At 44.1% G+C, this 19,218-nt stretch overlaps 3 protein-coding genes across 4 annotated transcripts; 2 read left to right on the forward strand and 1 right to left on the reverse strand.

Annotated features, from left to right (window-relative positions):
* Positions 1,157-7,741, forward strand: LOC8069195. Of its 2 annotated transcripts, none has more exons than XM_021449227.1 (12): positions 1,157-1,629; positions 3,368-3,693; positions 3,779-3,886; positions 3,964-4,054; positions 4,348-4,441; positions 5,453-5,547; positions 5,732-5,801; positions 5,878-5,978; positions 6,317-6,433; positions 6,689-6,765; positions 6,858-6,902; positions 7,027-7,741. In XM_021449227.1, the coding sequence occupies exons 1-12, from the start codon at positions 1,471-1,473 to the stop codon at positions 7,568-7,570; spliced, it is 1,827 nt and encodes a 608-aa protein (XP_021304902.1). In that variant the 5' UTR covers positions 1,157-1,470; the 3' UTR covers positions 7,571-7,741. The 2 variants fall into 2 exon arrangements, with proteins under 2 accessions (XP_021304902.1, XP_002437596.1); XM_002437551.2 differs by having other exon boundaries at positions 3,779-3,871.
* Positions 10,261-11,389, forward strand: LOC8064995 (chaperone protein dnaJ 11, chloroplastic). The gene has a single exon (XM_002437552.2). The coding sequence runs from the start codon at positions 10,492-10,494 to the stop codon at positions 10,903-10,905; it is 414 nt and encodes a 137-aa protein (XP_002437597.1). The 5' UTR covers positions 10,261-10,491; the 3' UTR covers positions 10,906-11,389.
* Positions 12,182-14,599, reverse strand: LOC8064996. Its single transcript, XM_002438984.2, has 2 exons — positions 14,338-14,599; positions 12,182-14,122 (listed from the first exon to the last, which is right to left on the reverse strand). The coding sequence occupies exons 1-2, from the start codon at positions 14,519-14,521 to the stop codon at positions 12,471-12,473; spliced, it is 1,836 nt and encodes a 611-aa protein (XP_002439029.2). The 5' UTR covers positions 14,522-14,599; the 3' UTR covers positions 12,182-12,470.

Raw genomic sequence — 19,218 nt, forward strand, 5'->3', positions numbered from 1 at the left:
ACCAAACACCATGTTCTCACGTGTCATCGTTGTGCAATTTTTTTTTTTAAAAAAAAGAACCGGAGACACCAACTACAACTACTGCATGAGGTCAAAGTTTACGGTTTTTAATTAGTTTCATTGGCTGGAATCCAATTACAGCGGTGCCAGCCAGGCCGCGGCGTAGTTACCACGTACACGCATTTTATGAGCCTGACTCGGTGCCGGTCCAGTCTACCATTACAACGTTGTCAAAAACAAAAACAAAAAACACTTACAGTAAAAAAAAGAGAGCTGATCCTACCTTCCACTACCAGTCAAGATGGAAGTACTACGATGTCCACAGAGAAAAGAGTTTTTTAAAAGAATATATATCCACAAGATGGAAGGACTATGGTTTCTGGAGGAAATAAATTTTTTTAACTATATTTCTACACAGCTATTTTGTTTATTTATCTTTTATTTTAGAATATTTTAATATAATAATAATAATAATAATAATAATAATAATAATAATAATAATAATAATAATAATAATAATAATAATAATAATAATAATAATAATAATAATAATAATAATAATAATAATAATAAAAAACTTCACCGCACATATTATTCGGCCGTGATAAAAAGTTTTCTTTTGAGGGGCAGCCGTGGTAAAAGTGAAGGCAACGGATCCCAATTCCCACGTAGTAGTAGAGGAAGAAACCCTGAGGCGAAGAAATGGCAGTGTAAAAGGGATATATTTTTTAATTTTATATATAATGAAAAAAACCTTTACTACTGCACGTCTTCTGCCGTGGTAAAAGTGAAGACAGCCATGTACGTACTGTAGACTGTAGAGAGACGACGACCCTCAGGTGAAAGTGTAAACTGGCAAGGGGAAGTGCGTGCGGGTGCAGACTGCAGTGCAGCGCAGCGCAGGGAAAGGAGAGCGACGGATGGAGGAGAGGAGGAGGACGACGATGGCGACAGAGACAGAGAGGCCGGGCGTGGGACGGAAGAGAAGACGGACGGAACGAGTCAAAGGTTGCCCACGGCGACGACGACCCATCGACCATGGATGGACATGGACAGCATGGTTGGGAGACGGGACGGGGCAGCCGGGACGGGGCACACCACACGCCACGCCACGCCAGGCGCCCAGGCCACGGAACAAAAAGCGACCCATCCCCACAAAGCCCCAAACCAACCCCGCCGTCGTCTCGGCTCGGGCGCTCCCTCGTCAATCCCACCACCACGCACCGGCACCGCCCCTCGCCCTCGCCTCCGTCTCCCATTCCACTCCACCCGCGACTTCAAAGTTCATTCAAACCCGCGACCACCCGTGCGCACCACCCCCACCAACTCCGCCGCTGGGAGGCGTCGGAGCGACGAGCAGCAAGCATAAGGAATAGGCGCCAGGGCTCCAGCCTCCAGAGCGCGCGCGCGTGCGTGTCCTCTTTCTGCCGGTTCCTAATCGCCCGACTCCGGCGAGAAGCCAAGCCGGCCATGGGGTGCGTGTGCTCGAGGCGGTTCCCGGAGGACGAGCCGGCGGCGCCGGGCTCGCTGGCGACCGCCTACGACGCGCGCCGCGGGAGGTACGGGCCCGGGGACTTCGACTCCGGCGAGCTCGCCATCCCGCCGCCCAAGCCGCCTCACTCCCACAAGGTACCTACCTTCCCTTCAGTCGCTGGCTGTGGCTGGCTGCTACCTCCTCTCCCTCCTTCTCTATCTCTCAACGCTGCCCGCTCCTTCCTCCCCCCTCCCCGCCACGCTTCGCGCATGCTGCCGCGGCTCTCGCTGCCTTATTCGGTGCATGCATGGAGGTGCGGTGCTGCTGCTCTGCTGCAATTTCTGGTCACCATGGAGACGGAGCTCCCGACTTTTATCAATCTATCCTGATTCGATTCGCTAGCGAGGCTCACCACTTCGTCGCCAGAGTTCCCAAAAGGTTTGGCTCCCAGTTCCCAGCCCTGTCTGCTCAGCGACGCCGCCGCGTTTGAACGGAGGACACGCAACGCTCGTCGTCGTCGTCGTCGTCGGCTCGCCGGAAGGCTGAAGCTGTTTCCGCCTCATTCATTCAGTTAGCACCGCCGCGCAGTCTTTATCAAGCCCTTCACACTAATCACCTTTAGCAAAATTGTCCATTATCACCTTTAGCAAAACAGTCCGTTTGATCAGAATTCCAGAATAATGGTTGATGGTGTTTCGGTATCTGTTGCCAAATCTGCATGTGCTCGATTACCGGGTAAAGGGAAGGAGACGGGAACAGATACATACATACATACAACAGGTAAAGCCAATAATAAAAGCCAGTCCACAAATCTGCATGTCATGTCGGCATACAATGTGAAGTCAAGCTTGGCGGCCCTTCTTTTGGCATAAGTATATTCTAAGCTCTCTCCCAGGAGGACGATTCTCTTGTTTTGATCACTGGGATAAGTGAAGGGCTTAATCTACATTCAGGTTGCTGTCAGCAAAAGTCTACCCTCTGGAGTGGTCAAGCCTGCGACACACAACGCGAAATTGTGTCTGACCGTTCTACTCTTGGAGTCGACAAATCATACCATCTTACTCTTCCAGAGGCATGAAGTTTCCAGTTTTTTTATTCGCAGCTAGGAGGGTGCTCTCCTCTGAATGTGCAAGGAGTTTGTCAAACTACAAACTGTGACACAATGGACAAACACCAGTCTTACTGCATATTGCTGTCAAGAGGTGTAGACAATCTTATAAAAAAAACATGTGTAGATAAATATTTGGATAAGCAGTGGCTAGGTGATTGAGCATGATCCTGCAAATCTGGAATCTCATAGCTGGACATATCAAAAACAAGGCTACAAGATATTAAAACTTTTGGTTAAAGGGAATTCAGCATTTTTGGTTGTCCATGCAGAGTTCCGCTGTGTGCTACCATATGTTCCTTGTCTTCCTAGTCCTCATCTGGTTAAGGGAATTCACCATCTTACCCTGGTCTGATCTGTTATCATCAAGCTAAGGATAATCTTCTGTTTCACAGTAAATTCAGAAGAGCAATGGAACAACTTTGAAGGACTGACATCTCCTTTTTATTTTTATTTTTATTTTTATCAAGCTCATTCAATGTTTCTTGTTTCCAACTAGTTGCATGAACTTCATTTTTTAGTAGTGCTGTTTCATAACTTTTAACATTTCAGACCAGAATAGCATTCTTAGAATATATAAATCTGGCTTTATCTCTCATGAGCTCGCACCTAATGTCATGTTTCCTAAAGTGATAATATATTCAACCTCCTTTTCTTGACACTGTTTTCTGCAACAGCTAGTTAGCTTTCTATTTGTAGATGATGAAATAAAACTAAGAGATTATTACATGAGAGCATAGCAGTAGGTCTTTTCACATGAACTCTGACATACTAAGTTCTGCCAGGTATCAGACACAGGTACATTTTTGGGAAGAGCTAGCATTGCTGGTCTGGAAAAGGCTGTTGAAGTGTTAGATACGCTCGGGAGTAGCATGACAAATTTGAATCCTGGCAGCGGCTTTCTCTCTGGGGGAACCAACCGGGGGAATAAAGCCTGTATTTTAGCATTTGAAGTTGCAAATACAATAGCTAAAGCTTCTAGTTTGTGGAGGTCATGCTCTGATGAGAGTATAGAAGAGCTCAAGAAAGAGATTCTGCATTCAGATGGAGTGCGAATATTGGTGTCCTCAAATACCATTGAGCTGTTGCATATTGCTGCCGTTGATAAAAGGTATGATTTGAACTTGCTCTGAATACTCTCAGTTGCTTTAGTCAAAACTGTGGCTGACTTGGACTTGAAAAATGGGATCATACAGGGAAGAACTTGCCATCTTTTCAAGAGAAGTTATACGATTTGGCAACCTCTGCAAAGATCCTATATGGCATAACTTGGGGCGATATTTCGACAAGTATGCCTCTGAAAAGTATGCTTTTCATCTGAGTTATCGCTATCTAAAATCATATTAGCACTTGATGTTCTCTGAATTACTTTGATATGCAGGTTAGCGACAGATAATACATCTCAGGATCATTCAAAGGAGAGTATGGAAGCTACTGTCCAGAAATTGATTAATTTGGCACAAAACACTTCTGTACGTATGCTGTAAAGAATTCTTTTATGTTTGCTTTAGTGTCCTGATTTGTGTACTTATAGGTCTTGAACGTTAAAAATACTTATTTTTAAGCCAAAAGGTAACACTGTTCTTTTACATTTCTGCTGTTTAATTTATGGAGTTTCCGCTGGTTTCTAAAACTAAACTGAGAGCATATATACACAATAGAATCTTATAAACAACATTTTCAAGAATGGTGGTAGTATCAAGCTATTTTGTCAATAGCACACCAACTTCTGAAACTTATGCTTATCTTAATCATGTAATGGCAGGAGCTATACCATGAATTGCATGCTCTGGACAGGTTTGAGCAGGATTTTAAAAGGAAATTTCATGAAGAGGAGTCTGTGCCAGCAGCTAGACGAGGTACAGTAAGACTGATGCCATTTAGGAGCAGTACCGATAGATGTTAGCGTGCTTTAGGCTTTTTACTCATTAGCTAGCTTGTCTGGAAATAGTGATATGCTATTATGCTTACACTTTGTGAGCAAAGACTTAGGGTGAACTAATCATAATATTAGTAAGTTATCGGGCTAGCTATTACATTTTGGCATTAGACAAAGGGAATGAAGCTTGAGAACGTGCTCGTAGCATGCTGTTAAGACCTCCAGGTGTGAGGCTGTCAACCAGGGCTCAAACCCTGAGTTCTCACAAGGAAAAAGGCCCATTACTGTGTGTTCCCCATGGTTGTGACACAGTTGCTAAAGCGATAGCCTGCGGGTAGTAGCCAGCTTTCAGGATCTTTTCTTGATGTTAAGTGCAACATCTTGACAATGTTTCTCCCCCTGGGCCGAGTTTCTTCAAGGTAAATGGATCTTATGTTGGTTGTAGTGCAAACTTTTTTTTTCCTGGGCTTCTCTTTGATAAATAAAACAATGCATGTTCTCTGAGATTCCATCCCCATCTTTAGTCCAAATGAACCAACTTGTGCTAGTCACTTATAAATTGACTATCAGCTGTGTACCATCCCCGGATGGTAGAGGCTGGAACTTTGTTCCATTATCTAAACAAACTTATAAATTGACTAGTTAAGGAGCTTATACATTGACTGGTTAACAAGCATGACAAGATTGAAAGGCAGAACTCCTGCCACTTTGTTCAAGAAAAAAGCATGCCAAGCTGACAGATAGGATTGACATGGTAACCAAGGAATCCACACTTTTTAGAAAATGAACTACATGAATGTATGAGACTCCTAACCATGTTCTTTTGAAGAGATTCTTAAAATGTGTACATAGATATAAGCATTCTTTCACAGTACCAGCTGTTATTTCCCATAGCCCTTTTTGTTGCTATAGCATTTTGCAGATGCATGTAGGCATGTGCAGATAAAACTTGGGGGATGTAATGACATTTTATTTTTACTTTTTGTTGCAGAGAGTATAATGATATTGCATAGTGAATTAAAGCGCCAGAGGAAGCTTGTGAAAAATCTGAAGAAGAAATCCTTGTGGTCTAGCACCTTGGAAGATGTAAATTTTCAACCATACTCACTTAGTTGTTTTATAGTTTATACTGTAACTTTATGTCCGTTACTCTTTGGTAATACTGACATGCTAACGAGACACTTTTTGGCGGACATGCTACACATCTTGTTCCTTACCCTCAAACATCTTTTGAAGAATGCTAACATTGCATTTATTCTCCAAACTGCAGATTGTGGAGAAACTTGTGGACATCGTAATATTTTTACATAAACAAATCCGAGATTCATTTAATGAAGCTGGTAAGTAGTACTACTATCTTGTTGTTTTCTTTTTTTCTTTTAAAAAAATGTATCTAATTATATCCTAACACTTCAGGAACTGAATTCTGCACTTCCGAGCAAACTCAAAACAAAAGGCTAGGTTCCTGTGGTCTGGCACTACATTATGCTAACATTATCAATCAAATTGAAAATATAGTAAGTTGTTCTGATAGCCTATCCCATGTCTATTTATGTCTGCATGATGTCCAACTTTCATCATATTGGCATGGCAGCAATTTCCATATGTTCATCCAGAATATGTTTTCTGTCAATTTGTCAAACTATGATATATCCATTTCCCTTTCCATACCGTGTACAGTTGTGTACTGTAATATTATCTGTGCTTATCTCTCTGTCTCTTGGCAGCAGTTCAGAAAGCATTGTGCATACCCTATATCACCAGAGTCTACATTTCCAAACTTAAGGCTGGCATTGATGATGCTTCATTGATTAGTGAGAATGGCATTCTCAAAGTACCGTGTTTACCTATGCAGGTTTCTAGGCCCCTCTCTCTTCCTCCTAGTGCAAGGGACAATTTGTACCATGGTCTGCCAATAACGGTAAAGTCAGCTCTGCGATCGCGATTGCAAACATACAACACCGAAGAAGAGGTTTGTCTTCTTGTACAACCTTGCAGTGCTCAAATGTTTCATTTCCTTGGTATGTATCTTCCATGTGCATGTAATCTGTAGTCTGTAAAACTGACTGATGGTAGGCGAAATTCAAAGTTTGGGTTCATGTCAATTTGCACACGCATTCAAGGACCTGTTCTTTAAATTTTCAAGTAGCATACAAGGACCTGATTTGACTGCTAATTTTGGTGCATCCATTCTTGCTGGCTAATAAATGGTGTTCCATTGCTGCAGCGTACGGTAGCTCAAATCAAAGCCGAAATGCAGAAAACTCTTCGCTGGCTTCTGCCGGTAGCAGAAAATACAATAAGGTGGGCTGAGCTTGTTTTAGTCATACTTGACAATCTAACTTGACTAAAGTACTATGCGCTAACAATTTTTCTTCTTCTGATTCATTGACCAGGGCACACCAAGGTTTTGGATGGGTCGGCGAATGGGCAAATCTTGGGTGAGTAATTGAGAAATCTTGATTCCCATGCGGTGACAGTTCATAATTATTATGAACTTCCCATCGACAATGTAGCATAGCATATTTTGCTTGCACCACCACCTAACATACATCCACCTTACAGGAGTGACATGAGCAAGAAATCAGGCTCCCAGCACGTCATCCGCATCCAGACGCTTCACCACGCAGACAAGGCGAAAACCGAGCAGTACATGCTGGAACTGGTGGTGCTCCTTCACCACCTGGTGACCCAGGTGAAGAACAGAGGCTACGGGACCAGCAAATCATCGAGGCACGACGCCTCGTCCCGGTCCCGCAAGGTGGCGCCTGACCTCCAACCGGATACAGAGACGAGGCACAACACGTCGCCGGTGAACAGCTGCGTGGCCTCGAGTCCACTGTCAGACTGTGAGCGCGCGGCGTTGGACCACCTGAGCTTCAAGAGGACGTCCTACGGCAGGAGCCGGAGCTGCGAGCCCCCGCCGCCTGGCCGACGGAACAAGGCTCACCGGAGCTGGGACTCGTGCCGGAGCCAGGGCAGCTCGCCGGCGAGGGAGTTCGGCAGGACCCACGCCGGGGACCGTGACACGGCCAGGGACCTCGATGTAATTGATGGCTTGGATAGACTGACTTCGTTCTCGCACCCGTCCTCCCCCACGTTTTGCTAGAATGTTAGTAAGTAGGTATTCTTTTGCTGCATCAAGCGGCTCTTCGTACATCTTGTATATGCGTGATAATCTGTCCATATATTATCCTAGTTTATGTACATATATAAACTTGTGTCATAGTCTGTGATTGAGTGGAAATATATAAAGCGAGATCAAGTGGTGTTCGGATCATCTGGCCCTCTCTTTGTTTGATATCTTTCTCTGAATTTAACGACCAAATTATTTGAGTTTTTTTTTGTTTCGGTCAAAAAATTATTTGAATTTTGTAAGATTTTTTTCTTTTATGTTCAGCTTTAGGTACCTTGGATTGTCAAAGCAAGCTTTGTTAGGAAGATACCCTGGATTGTCAACGATAACTGAAAACAAAAACAGGGCATAAGCACTGCCATTGGACGGAGCTAGAGGACAACAATGACGAAAATTTGAGACTGCTAAATGAGATATACTAAGGTCTTGTTCAGTTTGCGAAATTTTTTGACTTTCTACTGTAGCACTTTTGTTTGTATGTGACAATTATTATCAAATTACGGAGTAACTAGGTTTAAAAGATTTGTCTCGTAAATTATAGACAAACTATACAATTAGTTTTATTTTTATTTATAGTTAATGCTCCATACATATGTAGCACTTTGTATGTGATAATTATTATCAAATTACGGAGTAACTAGGTTTAAAAGATTTGTCTCGTAAATTATAGACAAACTATACAATTAGTTTTATTTTTATTTATAGTTAATGCTCCATACATACGTATAAAGATTCGATGTGAAGAGAATCTTGAAAATTTTTTGGGACCTAAGACGATTTCTGAGGCTACAAATCACGGCGGTGCTGTACCTGAAATATCAAAATCTCCACTGGTCACTGCTTGCTCGGGTTTGTTCAGTTGTCAATTTTTTTTTGTTTGGGATACCGTAATATTTTTATTTGTATTTAATATGTATTGTTCAATTATAAACTAATTAAGTTTAAAAAATTTGTCTCATAAATTGTAGGCAAACTATATAATTAGTTTTTATTTTCATTTATATTTAATGTTTCTGCATATGCCGTAAGATACGATGTGACGAAAAATCTTAAAAACAAGACCTCAATACTACGGCCATAGCCCCACAAGCGGCAGCGGTGGGCCCCACTTTATATCCTCTTTTCATCAAGGAAACTGTTCATCCACAAATATATAATATATTATACGACAAGTAATATCTTCATCATGTCTAAAATCTAGTTAGCACTATTGATTTCCCGGCGACGTCCAATTCCAGCGCTGCTCCCTCCACCACACAGCTGTTCCGCCGCGGAACGGAGGGACCCGCGCCGCGCGCGGTGCACCGCACACGCTTCCCGCCGTCGCCGTCGACGACGTCGCGGCCGTCCGAGCGGGGTGGTCGGCACATCAATTTGCCCACACCTTGCATAACATGGCACATGGCAGGAAAAGGAAAGATGGAGCCGAGGACTTAGAGCCCGTTTGTTTAAGTTCTGCTACTGTACTACACTGCACAACACAATCATGTGAAACTAAACGGAACGGCGCAGCTGAGAGCAACCTGCCTCCAAACTGATCTGCGGCTTCCACTCCTTCCATTCCATTTATACACGTATCAATAATAATGTGGAGACTATACAAGCTGTTCGGCTGATAAGCTGGCTAATGTTTATTTGTTGAGAAAAAAAAACATTATATCATATGCTCAATGAGGAAGTTAGAAAAAATTTAGGAGGAGCTGAATAAAAGTACTATATCAACTTAGCTCTATTATAACTTATCGCAATGAAAAAATATAATGACTTGAAGTATTCTTATATTGAAAATATCAATCCACAGTGAAATGTATCAAATACATCATAAGGTGTGGTGTGTGGGGTGGGTTTGGGGGGTGGGGGGGGGGGCTGGAGCCCCCTAGCCTCACCGCTGCCTCCGTGCATGCATACGCTATCTGTGAGAATTCTTGTGGGTGCAACAGAAATTAGGAACTAAAATGCTCTAGTAACCATGCCTTTTTCCCAACATATGAAATCTGAAAAGCTAATGGACACCGACCAACAACATTATCACCTAAACAAATTTGGAACAATAAAAAATAAACATAAATTTATAGCCTGACAGAAATATATATAAAAAACCAACTCTTGTCCAGGAGAGAAAATGGAAGGCAGACATGATGCATTTTTATCGAGGAGAGAAAATGAAGAGCAGGCATGATGTAGTGGTGAGAGTATCTATGAGTCACAAGATTATGGATTTGGAGTTGCCTCTTTGCAGATTTTACGCCCTTTTCCAAACCCGACTTATATAAGAGCCTTCGGCACTGGGTCTGTCTTTTTTTTTCCAGGAGAGAAAATCATTAGGAAGCTGATGACATTAAAGCCGCAAAATCAGCAGGTTAGGCAGTCAGTGCTCCTAATTTCCTGGACGATGAGCTCCAATTCATCAGACAACCTAAACAACGACTTCAAAAAGAAAAGAAAAAAGGAGAAGAGGATAACCGCAAACAACAGCAACAGTTTACCATTGTTGCATCCTTTATCCTGTTCCTAGAGGGACCGAGGGGGGAATTGGCAAGCCGCAATGATGGCTGCTGCCGGGTCCAATGGCGAAAGCAACAGCTGCCAACGCAGCAGGCACAGGCAGACGCACACTGGTGGATTGGATGAGTCAGCAGAGTGAGAGAGAATACCCATCTCCATCCTCCCGCGGATAAGATCGAGCGGCGGACGCGCAAGCGCCACCACAGGCTCGTCCCCGCCACCGGCCTATAAATCCCACGGCGCACCTCCGAGTCCGGCACCGTAATCCTCTCTCCATCACTCTTCCTTCCTCCTCGACGACGACGAAGAAACACTCCAAGAAACCAAGAACACCACACACACACCCACCGACACACGGCAGGCGAGAACGAACAGACAAGGAAACAATAATGGCTTCGTCGCTCGCGTCGACGCCGGTGTTCCCCAGCTGCGGCGCGCGGCGCGGCGCCCGGTGCGTGGCGCGCGCGTCCGCGTCCGCGGTGGCGGTGGCGGTGGCGTCTCCGTCGGCGGCGAGGACGCACTACGAGGTGCTCGGGGTCGGGGCCGGCGCCAGCAGGTGCGAGATCAAGGCGGCGTACCGGCGCCTGGCGAGGGAGGTGCACCCGGACGCCGGCGGCCGCGGCGACGAAGGGTTCATCCGCCTGCACGACGCGTACGCCACGCTCGCGGACCCCGACGAGCGCGCGCGCTACGACCGCGCCGTGGCCGTCGCCGCGCCGGTCCGGAGCGGCAGCTGGGCCGCGCCGTCAGGGTCCGGGTCGGGGTTCCGGCCGCGGAGGTGGGAGACCGACCAGTGCTGGTAGTAGCAGCATAGCACCATCGCCACGTAGCTGTGCGGCGCTCCACGCCTGCACGCGTCCCTCCGCTCGAGCGCGGCGGCCGGTGGAGTCGCCGGACGCCGGAGCGCGGCTCGATGGTCTGGTCCCCGGGCCCGGGGCCAGCTCAGCTGCGACCGACGGGGATCGTATTGAAGATGGGCCGCATGGAAAATGGAACGGATCGCGATCCTGGCGGCCCACATGAGCTGGATCGTGGACGTTATGGGCCGGAGGCTCCGTGGGCCTTGGCGCCACTGGCGATGAGGATGCCGCGGCCTGCGGGCCGAGAGAGCAGGGGTCGCGTGGACGCCTCTCTTTCTTCGTGTCCATCTTGCCATCATAGCTGCACGAAGAGAGGCATTTTTAACATCTCTTGTGTACTACTAGTACTTGCTAAAATGCTGCTAGTGATTGCTATGCTTGTAAAATACGTGCAATTCTATGTGAATTATGGACGGATATTTGTCTATGTTCTTTGTTTCTATTTGTTTCGACGGTAAACGACCAAACAAACGCTAGTTCCATATTACTACCATTATAGCTCACAAGTATGGGCAACTGATGAGTGCTGGCCTTGACAGGGGTCTGGTTATTACTTCATCTGTTTTAAATTATAAGACTTTTTAGCGTTTCTAGATTCATAGTTTTTATTATATAGCAAAAGTTATGAATATAGAAAAACTAAGACTCTTATAATTTAGAACGGAGAAAGTACAAGCCAACTAACAACTTGGTCAATGTAGCAGCCATGTCCTCCTTTCTTTGGCCGGCTGCCTTCTGCAGCTCCAATCCTCCATTCTGTTTGGTTCCAACCCTGAAACCAAACTACCTGAGCGGCCAGGGGGCTGTTCGCCTGAAACCAAACTACCTGAGACTGAGAGGCCAGGGGGTTGTTCGCTTGGTGGCCTAAATATTTGCCTGGCACAGGCAACTGATCCTATGCGTCCATTTCCGTGTGCCTGTGGTTAGCGTTGTTGCCTCGCCTCGCCTCGCCTCTGCTCCACAGGCCAAGTAGGCAACCAGACAGCTTGTTCGCTGATTTATTATAAGATAAAAAATATTATTGATGACTGACAGATTTGATAAATAAGCTTAAGTAAACAGACTTATCTGGATTTTAGATAATAAAAATTTCTCCCTATCTAGATTCTTGGATTATGGTTCTGGATTCTAGTGGTGTGAAAGCTTATTTCCCAAAATAAGTACCATATATTAGATTAGTCATACTTGAGCTCAATTGACCAGCATGGATATTGATGGAGGAAGTAAGTATATAATATTAAATTAACCATGTAATATATTTTACAAGTAAACTTATTTAGGATACAAGCATTTTTCTATAAATTTAATTAAAACTGACATTGATTGACCGGTCTAAAAATGAAATGTGTACCCCTTTCGGAACGGGGAAGTACATGTGTAGGTACCACCCAACCATCCACAAAGGCTTATTCATTTGACAGTGACTCACCACACTTGATAGCAACACAGTAACTGAGACTGACCAGAAGCAAACACACTTGACAGCATTGACAGGTGCTGACGATCTACTAGGCCATGCCTAGACGTTCCCAGAGGCGTTTGACGATATTCTCGATGCCCTTCAGCAACAGCACGGCGACCTGCATGTAGTACACAACCTTGCTCGGGGCATCGTCCACGACCTTGGCGATCTCTACCTCTACATCGGCGTCCGCATCTCCGGTGGCGGGCAGAGGCGCGTTGTTGGGGTCCTCGGCGACCACATCTGCGCCGGTGGGTTCCACGGCGGCGTCCTCATCTGCGGTGGGCAGAGGCGCGCTGGGGTCCTCGGCGAACTTCCTGGCCTGCTCGAGATACGCGTCCATGCGGGGGGTGGCGAAGAGGCGGACACCGTCGTTGACACCCCTGGCGGCGAAGCGCTGGCGCGCGTGGGAGAGCTCGACGGCGAGCGCGTACGGTTTGCCCTTCGTCTTGTACAGGTCCTCTGATCTCATGCAGTCCATCAGCTGCTGCAGCTCCGTCCTGAGCACGGCCACCATGGGGTTGGTCTCCTCCAGGACGCCCTCCAGCTCGCGCTGCGCCTTCTGCAGCCTGGCCCTGGCGGCTCCCAGCTTCTCGTCGTCCGCCAGCAGCCTCGCCGCCCTGATGGACACCGCGTGCTGCCGCCGGAGCAGCTCCGCCTCCAGCTCCGGCGTGGTTCCGCCGTTGTCGCTCGCGGTGCTGGTGCGCTTCACGTGGAGGGTCTGGCCCACCAGCTTCTTCCTCTCGCCTTGCTCGTTGGGGTAGCTCACCTCCACGTCCAGGATCTCCGCGTCGTAGTCGCTGCTGCTCGTCTCTCTCAGCGAGAGCTCCACGACGACCTTGCGCACTTCGCCGCTGAAGAGGTCGCCGAACTTGACGGTGACCGTGCCGGACTGGGCGTCGGTCTCCTGCCTGAAATCCCCGGGGTCCACCTTGACGATCTTGTCGAGGTCATGGTCATCCGGGTGGGTAGCAGCAACCACGACAGCAGCAGGCTTGGACAGGATCAGGTACAGGTCCCGCACCACCACCGTGAGGAGTCCGGCCATGAGCTGCGAGAAGACGTCGAGCATGCTCATGCCGCCGCTGTCCAGGACAGGATTATACGTGCCGCCGCCGCCGGCGAGCTTCTGGAGCAGATTCATGTCGGCGTTCGAGCCGAACGAGAGCGTGTAGACGGGGTAGTTCTGCGGGTTGCGGACCCTCGTGGCGTCGCCACTGTTCTGCTCCCCGTCGGACATGAGGATGACGCCGGCGGTGCGGGCACCGGTGTACCGGCGGCCGTCCAGGACCTGGAGGCCCATCTTAAGGCCAGCCTCGATGTTGGTCCCGCCTCTGGCGACAAGGCCGTCGACGATGTCGGTGAGGACGGGGACGGCGTCCTCGGACATGGCGCGCAGTGGGCACTCCCTGGTGGCTCCGCCGTTGAAGGTGACGACGGAGAGGCGGTCCATGGGGGCGAGCTTCTTGATGATGAATCGCATGGCCGACTTGAGCTTGTCGAGCCTGCCGAAGTCACGCATGCTGCCGCTGACATCCAGCACCACGACAAGGTCCAGCGCCGCCCTTCCGGCCGTGGAAGATGAGCTGCTCACGTCCAGCAGCACACGCACGGTGCTGGCTCCCAGGGGTGCCTCCTTCGGGTAGTAGGGCTTCACCGATGCTTTCCCCACGTCGCTGAACCCACGCACTTGCTTCCCTGCACAACATAAAATTTAATTAGTCAAATGATGATAAGATTAATTTGCTATTGTCTTAACAAAAACTCAGGCATTCGAAATACTATATGAGAATTGATGATGTTAACAGGTGGTGTGCCTCGCTCCTGATTAATTCTTGGGAAAAAAAGCATTTGAAGTTTTCGCAGCAACAATCGATCTAATCTCTGAACCTGAAGTAACGCATGATGCATACCTGCATTCGAAGCAGGAGCGATAGGCTCTTCATCGTCGTTGAACATCTTGTTGGGCGCCGACGACTTCGTTCCTGGCTTCCTGCTGCGGCCGGCACTGGCAGCTCTAATAAGCAGCGGGCAGCTCGGGATCTGCAGGTTCACAGCTTGGTAGCACCAGTAATGGCTGCACATGTATATATACATATATCAGGATCCAGGACGGTCTTTTTGGTTTTTTGTATACTGATGATAGGGCTAAACATTTCTTGTTCTTTGATAAACAATAAACATTTACCTCCTGCCTTGATCCTACTCTAGCTACGACCGTCTTATTTTTCAACATCATCTTTTGTCTGACATGGAAACTCAGACGTGACTTCCGGTGCCGCGTGTGAACGAAGTGTTGCACCTCTGCTCTGTTCCCACCGTACCATCAATACGTCGTTTTCTTCTACTCCTATCCTAAAATATTTAATGTTGTATAAGTTTGACACAGAAATTATATAGAAGTGAAAAGGTATATGGACTTCCAGCTCGCGAAAAAAACAATGAGAAGATATATTTCTGTCCGCTTATCTCTATCTTATACTTATAGGCAAACACCATTCCTCCATAAGAAACTTTAGAAAATTAAAATTTCTCTAAAGATCAAAATTTTTCTTCGGTTCCTTCAAAAAGGAGTTGTCCTAACCAAGGATAACCTCGCCAAAAGAAATCCAACACTTATTCATCGATTGTCCCTTAACCAAAAAAAATTGGAGGATAATTTTTTTTTCTACTAATTTAACCCCGCCTAGATCTATTAGCCATATGTTTGGTACTTGGCTTCATAATCAGCATAAGAAGCTTAGAAGTTTGATCTGGGTTGGGGTGGCTGCTATATGCTGGGCTATTTAAAGATGCCGGGATGATGTTATTTTTAACAAACTCAAAACTAACTCTATTATGCAGGTTATTTTCAGGGGAGCATTTTGGCTTCGTTTCTGAGCCCCGCTGCAGCGTGATGAGCAAGTAAAGACATCCTCTCAGCGATAAGCAAGAAATTAGAGATGTTTGCTTTAGAGATATCTAATAAAGGATGGAAACATTTATATTGTTTGCTTTAGTACCATGGTCATTTGTTTTACGACCATGTTTGCTCTATCTTTTTATCCAAAACTTTGTAATAATTGGTTGTGTACATCCCTGGATGTAGAGGCCGGATATTTATATCCCTTATTAAAAAAGAAAATAACAAGAAGAGAGAGAAACAGAAATAGAGATAGAGATGGACTAGGAAAAAATATATACTAAGAAAAAAAAAGGATATTGAGCAGTGACAATGTTAAATATTTTACGAGAAAATTTAAATTGGTCAAATATTTTGGGGGCAGAATCAGTGTTTGTCTAATAAAACTCAAGCACAATTTCCAATCCCGTGAAGGGTTCACCTATGCTTTGGTTCCACCGTAATTGATCAATACTCCCTCTAATTTTCTAAAAGATCTTGTTTTGGATAAGGCTTCGGTTAAACATATGGAATATAACTCATGAATAACTTTTAAATTGTTGAGTTTGGAAATGTGAAAACCATATAAATAGATTTGTCTTGAAATATACTTTCAAAAATATATACATATATCACTTTTGAATAAAACATTTTTTATAAAAGAATCAAAGTCATGCTCAACAAAAAAGCTTATATTACAACTTATTAAATGCAAATGAATTTTTGATGAAACTTTCACTAAAGCTAGTCTAAGGGCCGGATAGGAAGGGGAGGTGAGGTCAATGTGGGCAGGTGGACACGATGGGGCTCATGTAATGTTGGAGCTGTCAAGACTCATTTTTATTTATCCCTTGATTGATAATAGAGATGGACATATATAAACATTTATTTACCTCTTATTTTTCAATAGGAGGGACACATTTAACATTTTTATTCCTTGACTTGACTTGACAGTCATAAACATTTACTTATCGTCTTGCACCCACAATGACCGTCTTATTTTTCAATATCTTTTGTCAGTCATGCATACTATTATGGACTAACAACATGTTTGGTCTATATCAAGTTTGGAATTATCTAATTTAAAATCTAAGCTTAGTTTTTTTTCGATCACGCCTATGCGCATGTTTCATTAAGCAGAATAGAGTTTAAAGCAACAAAATCGAAAACAAAGCGAGCACGACAACCCGAAGTTGCCGATCTCAAACACAACCCACCCCCCTCCTAGCACACGAGATTGTGATCCAAGCCTAGTTGAGATAGCATTTGGTTTGCATTGATCGTGACATCAACTCATCCATCGTACAATTGTTCCAGTGCAGCGCATGTCCACGAACCAACAGCCAACTAATCTCTGGAGTGAAGTCGTTCATAAAACCGATCGACGAGTTGATTCCTTGCGATGCCTGACCAGCAGTCCGATTGTAATTTTCTAATGACACCCTCGACAATATAAAATAGTTAGTAGCTTTAAGACAACTTCTTTAATAATACTACCATTTTAGCATATAGCTTATAAATATAAATAGCGCTATATAACAATTTCACATATAATAATATTATAGTGTAAATATAAGATTAGCTTTTGATCAAGAGATAATTAATTTTTCTCTCTTATCTATTGAAACATGAAATAATATACTTAGGGTGTCCTCAATGATTCCCAAATAGCTACTCTAGGATGTCCTTATTTTTCATTTTTTTTTTGTTTGACACAAGAACTCAAGTACTCCCTCCATCCCAAATTGTAAGTCGTTTGACTTTTTTTACCTCAAGTTTGACCACTCGTCTTATTCAAAAAATTTGTACAAATATTGTCAAATTTAAGTTATTCTTGAAGAACTTTTATTAATAAACCAATACACAACAAAAAAAGTGATATTTTGTACAAAACTTTGTATAAGACGAGTGGTCAAACTTGATATTAAAAAAGTCAAATGACTTACAATTTGGGATGGATTGAGTAGTAGTGAAACATGACATTCGACATACTCTTTTAAGGCCAATCGCAGTGAGTTTTGTAGCATTGTTTTCAAAGATATCATGTCATCGATATTTAACTTCATGATTTATAGAGAATTGATAATCGTGTGAAAAGAGTTTCATCTTTATAAAATTTACATTTTCTCTCTCTCATTTTAAAAACGTTGTCACTTTATAAAAGACACTTACGTTGCAACTTATTAAATGCAAATGAATTTTTGATGAAACATTCACTAAAACTAGTCTAAGGGCCGGATAGGAAGGGGAGGTGAGGTCAATGCGGGCAGGAAACACGATGGGGATCACTAGATGTTGGAGGGGCGATTTTTTTATGCTGCCAAGACTCTTTTTTATTTATCCCTTGATTGATGATAGAGATAGACATATATAATAAACATTTACCTCTTGTCCTGCTGACACAATGGACTGGCCGGTCCAACAATCACCGCGTCATTTTGAAATAGATTTGTCTATTATGGAAACTTAATTGCCCTAATTCCATCGCCACTGTGTCATTTTCTAAGAGTTTATTGATGCTCGTGCTTTCACACCGGTTTCATCATCACCGTGTGGGTCCTCTTTATAGTCGATAGGGCTTATTTTTTTTCTTTGATAGACAATAAACATTTACCTCCTACCTTGGTCCTGCACTATGACCGTCTTATTTTTCAATATCTTTTCTCTAACATATAAACTCAAATTTGACCTGGCGCCTAGCGGTGCTCACGAAGTGCCGCGTCATTTTCTACTCTCTCTATTTCAATGTTATAAGTCGTTCTGCTTTTTAAATACATTATTTTTTGATAAGTCTAGATGCATACATGATGTACGTAGAAAAGCTAAACTAACTTATAATTTAAAACAGATAGACTATTTGATCTGACATGCATGTAAACTCAAGCGCAACTTCTTATAAGCCCTTGAAGTGCTACAAGTAGGCTTTTGCTTTGATTCCACCATTATCGTGTAATTTTCCGAACTCAAATGTGATTTTATTGTGAACTACTCCCTCCGTCTCCGAAAGAATCAATTTCTAGGATCCGTGCCAGTCAAACTTTTTAAAGTTTGACTAATTTTATAGGAAAGAGTAACAACATCTATAATATAAAATATACATTATATGAAAATATATTCTATGATGAATCTAATAATACTAATTTGATACTATAAATCTTAGCAATTTTTTCTAGAAATTTGGTCAAAGTTTAAAAAGTTTAACTTAGGACAACTCTAGAAATTGACTCTTTCGTGGACGGAGGGAGTAAGTCTAACTCAATTGGTTAATTTTTTATGGTAAAATATGCCTACCTAAGCTTAAGTTCTCACCTTCGTCAATTCAAGATTTCATTAATCTCAAGACTTATGCTACTCATGGAAAGACAGTGTACATGCTTGTGTTGTGGTGTTCAAAGAAATAGAATGTGCATACGTACATTTACGGGTCTATGTCTGTACAAGGTCTAAAAAAATACAATTTTGGGCAGGTGGATGACCACGGGTCGGTCACGGGAGGTTGGAGGGGTAGTTTTTTTTTATGCTAATATAATAGGAAGGGGACAAAACATTTCTATTCCTTGACTTGACTTGACAGGCATAATTAAACATTCACTTCGTGTCTTACTCCGACAATGACCGTCTAATTTTTGATATTTTGTCTGTCGCACAAACTACTGTGGACTACAGCATGTTTGGTTGAATCATCTTATTCCAAAATCTGAGCCTACTTGAGAAATTCGGCTTGCAATCGCGTCAACAATTCGTCCATGATAGAACTGTTTGAAAGGTCCTAATATGGCTAGAGGGGGTGAATAGCCTATTTAAAAAATTCTACAAAAACACTCGAGCAAGAGGTTAGTAAATAACAAAACGAAGCTTTTTGATCTAGCTCTAATGGGGTGTTTGCAAGCCACCTACCCAACAATTCTAGTTG

The sequence above is a fragment of the Sorghum bicolor genome, chromosome 10 (assembly GCF_000003195.3).
Source record: "Sorghum bicolor cultivar BTx623 chromosome 10, Sorghum_bicolor_NCBIv3, whole genome shotgun sequence".
NCBI lineage: Eukaryota > Viridiplantae > Streptophyta > Magnoliopsida > Poales > Poaceae > Sorghum > Sorghum bicolor.

Excerpts from the sequence above, each read along its gene's own strand:
- LOC8069195 (XM_021449227.1), top strand. The coding sequence starts at position 1,471 with ATGGGGTGCGTGTGCTCGAGGCGGTTCCCGGAGGACGAGCCGGCGGCG. Across the intron at positions 4,055-4,347 it reads ATTTGGCACAAAACACTTCT|GAGCTATACCATGAATTGCA; the intron begins GTACGTATGCTG and ends ATGTAATGGCAG. Across the intron at positions 6,903-7,026 it reads GGCGAATGGGCAAATCTTGG|GAGTGACATGAGCAAGAAAT; the intron begins GTGAGTAATTGA and ends TCCACCTTACAG.
- LOC8064995 (XM_002437552.2), top strand. The coding sequence starts at position 10,492 with ATGGCTTCGTCGCTCGCGTCGACGCCGGTGTTCCCCAGCTGCGGCGCG.
- LOC8064996 (XM_002438984.2), bottom strand. The coding sequence starts at position 14,521 with ATGTATATATACATGTGCAGCCATTACTGGTGCTACCAAGCTGTGAAC. Across the intron at positions 14,123-14,337 it reads CGCTCCTGCTTCGAATGCAG|GGAAGCAAGTGCGTGGGTTC; the intron begins GTATGCATCATG and ends TATGTTGTGCAG.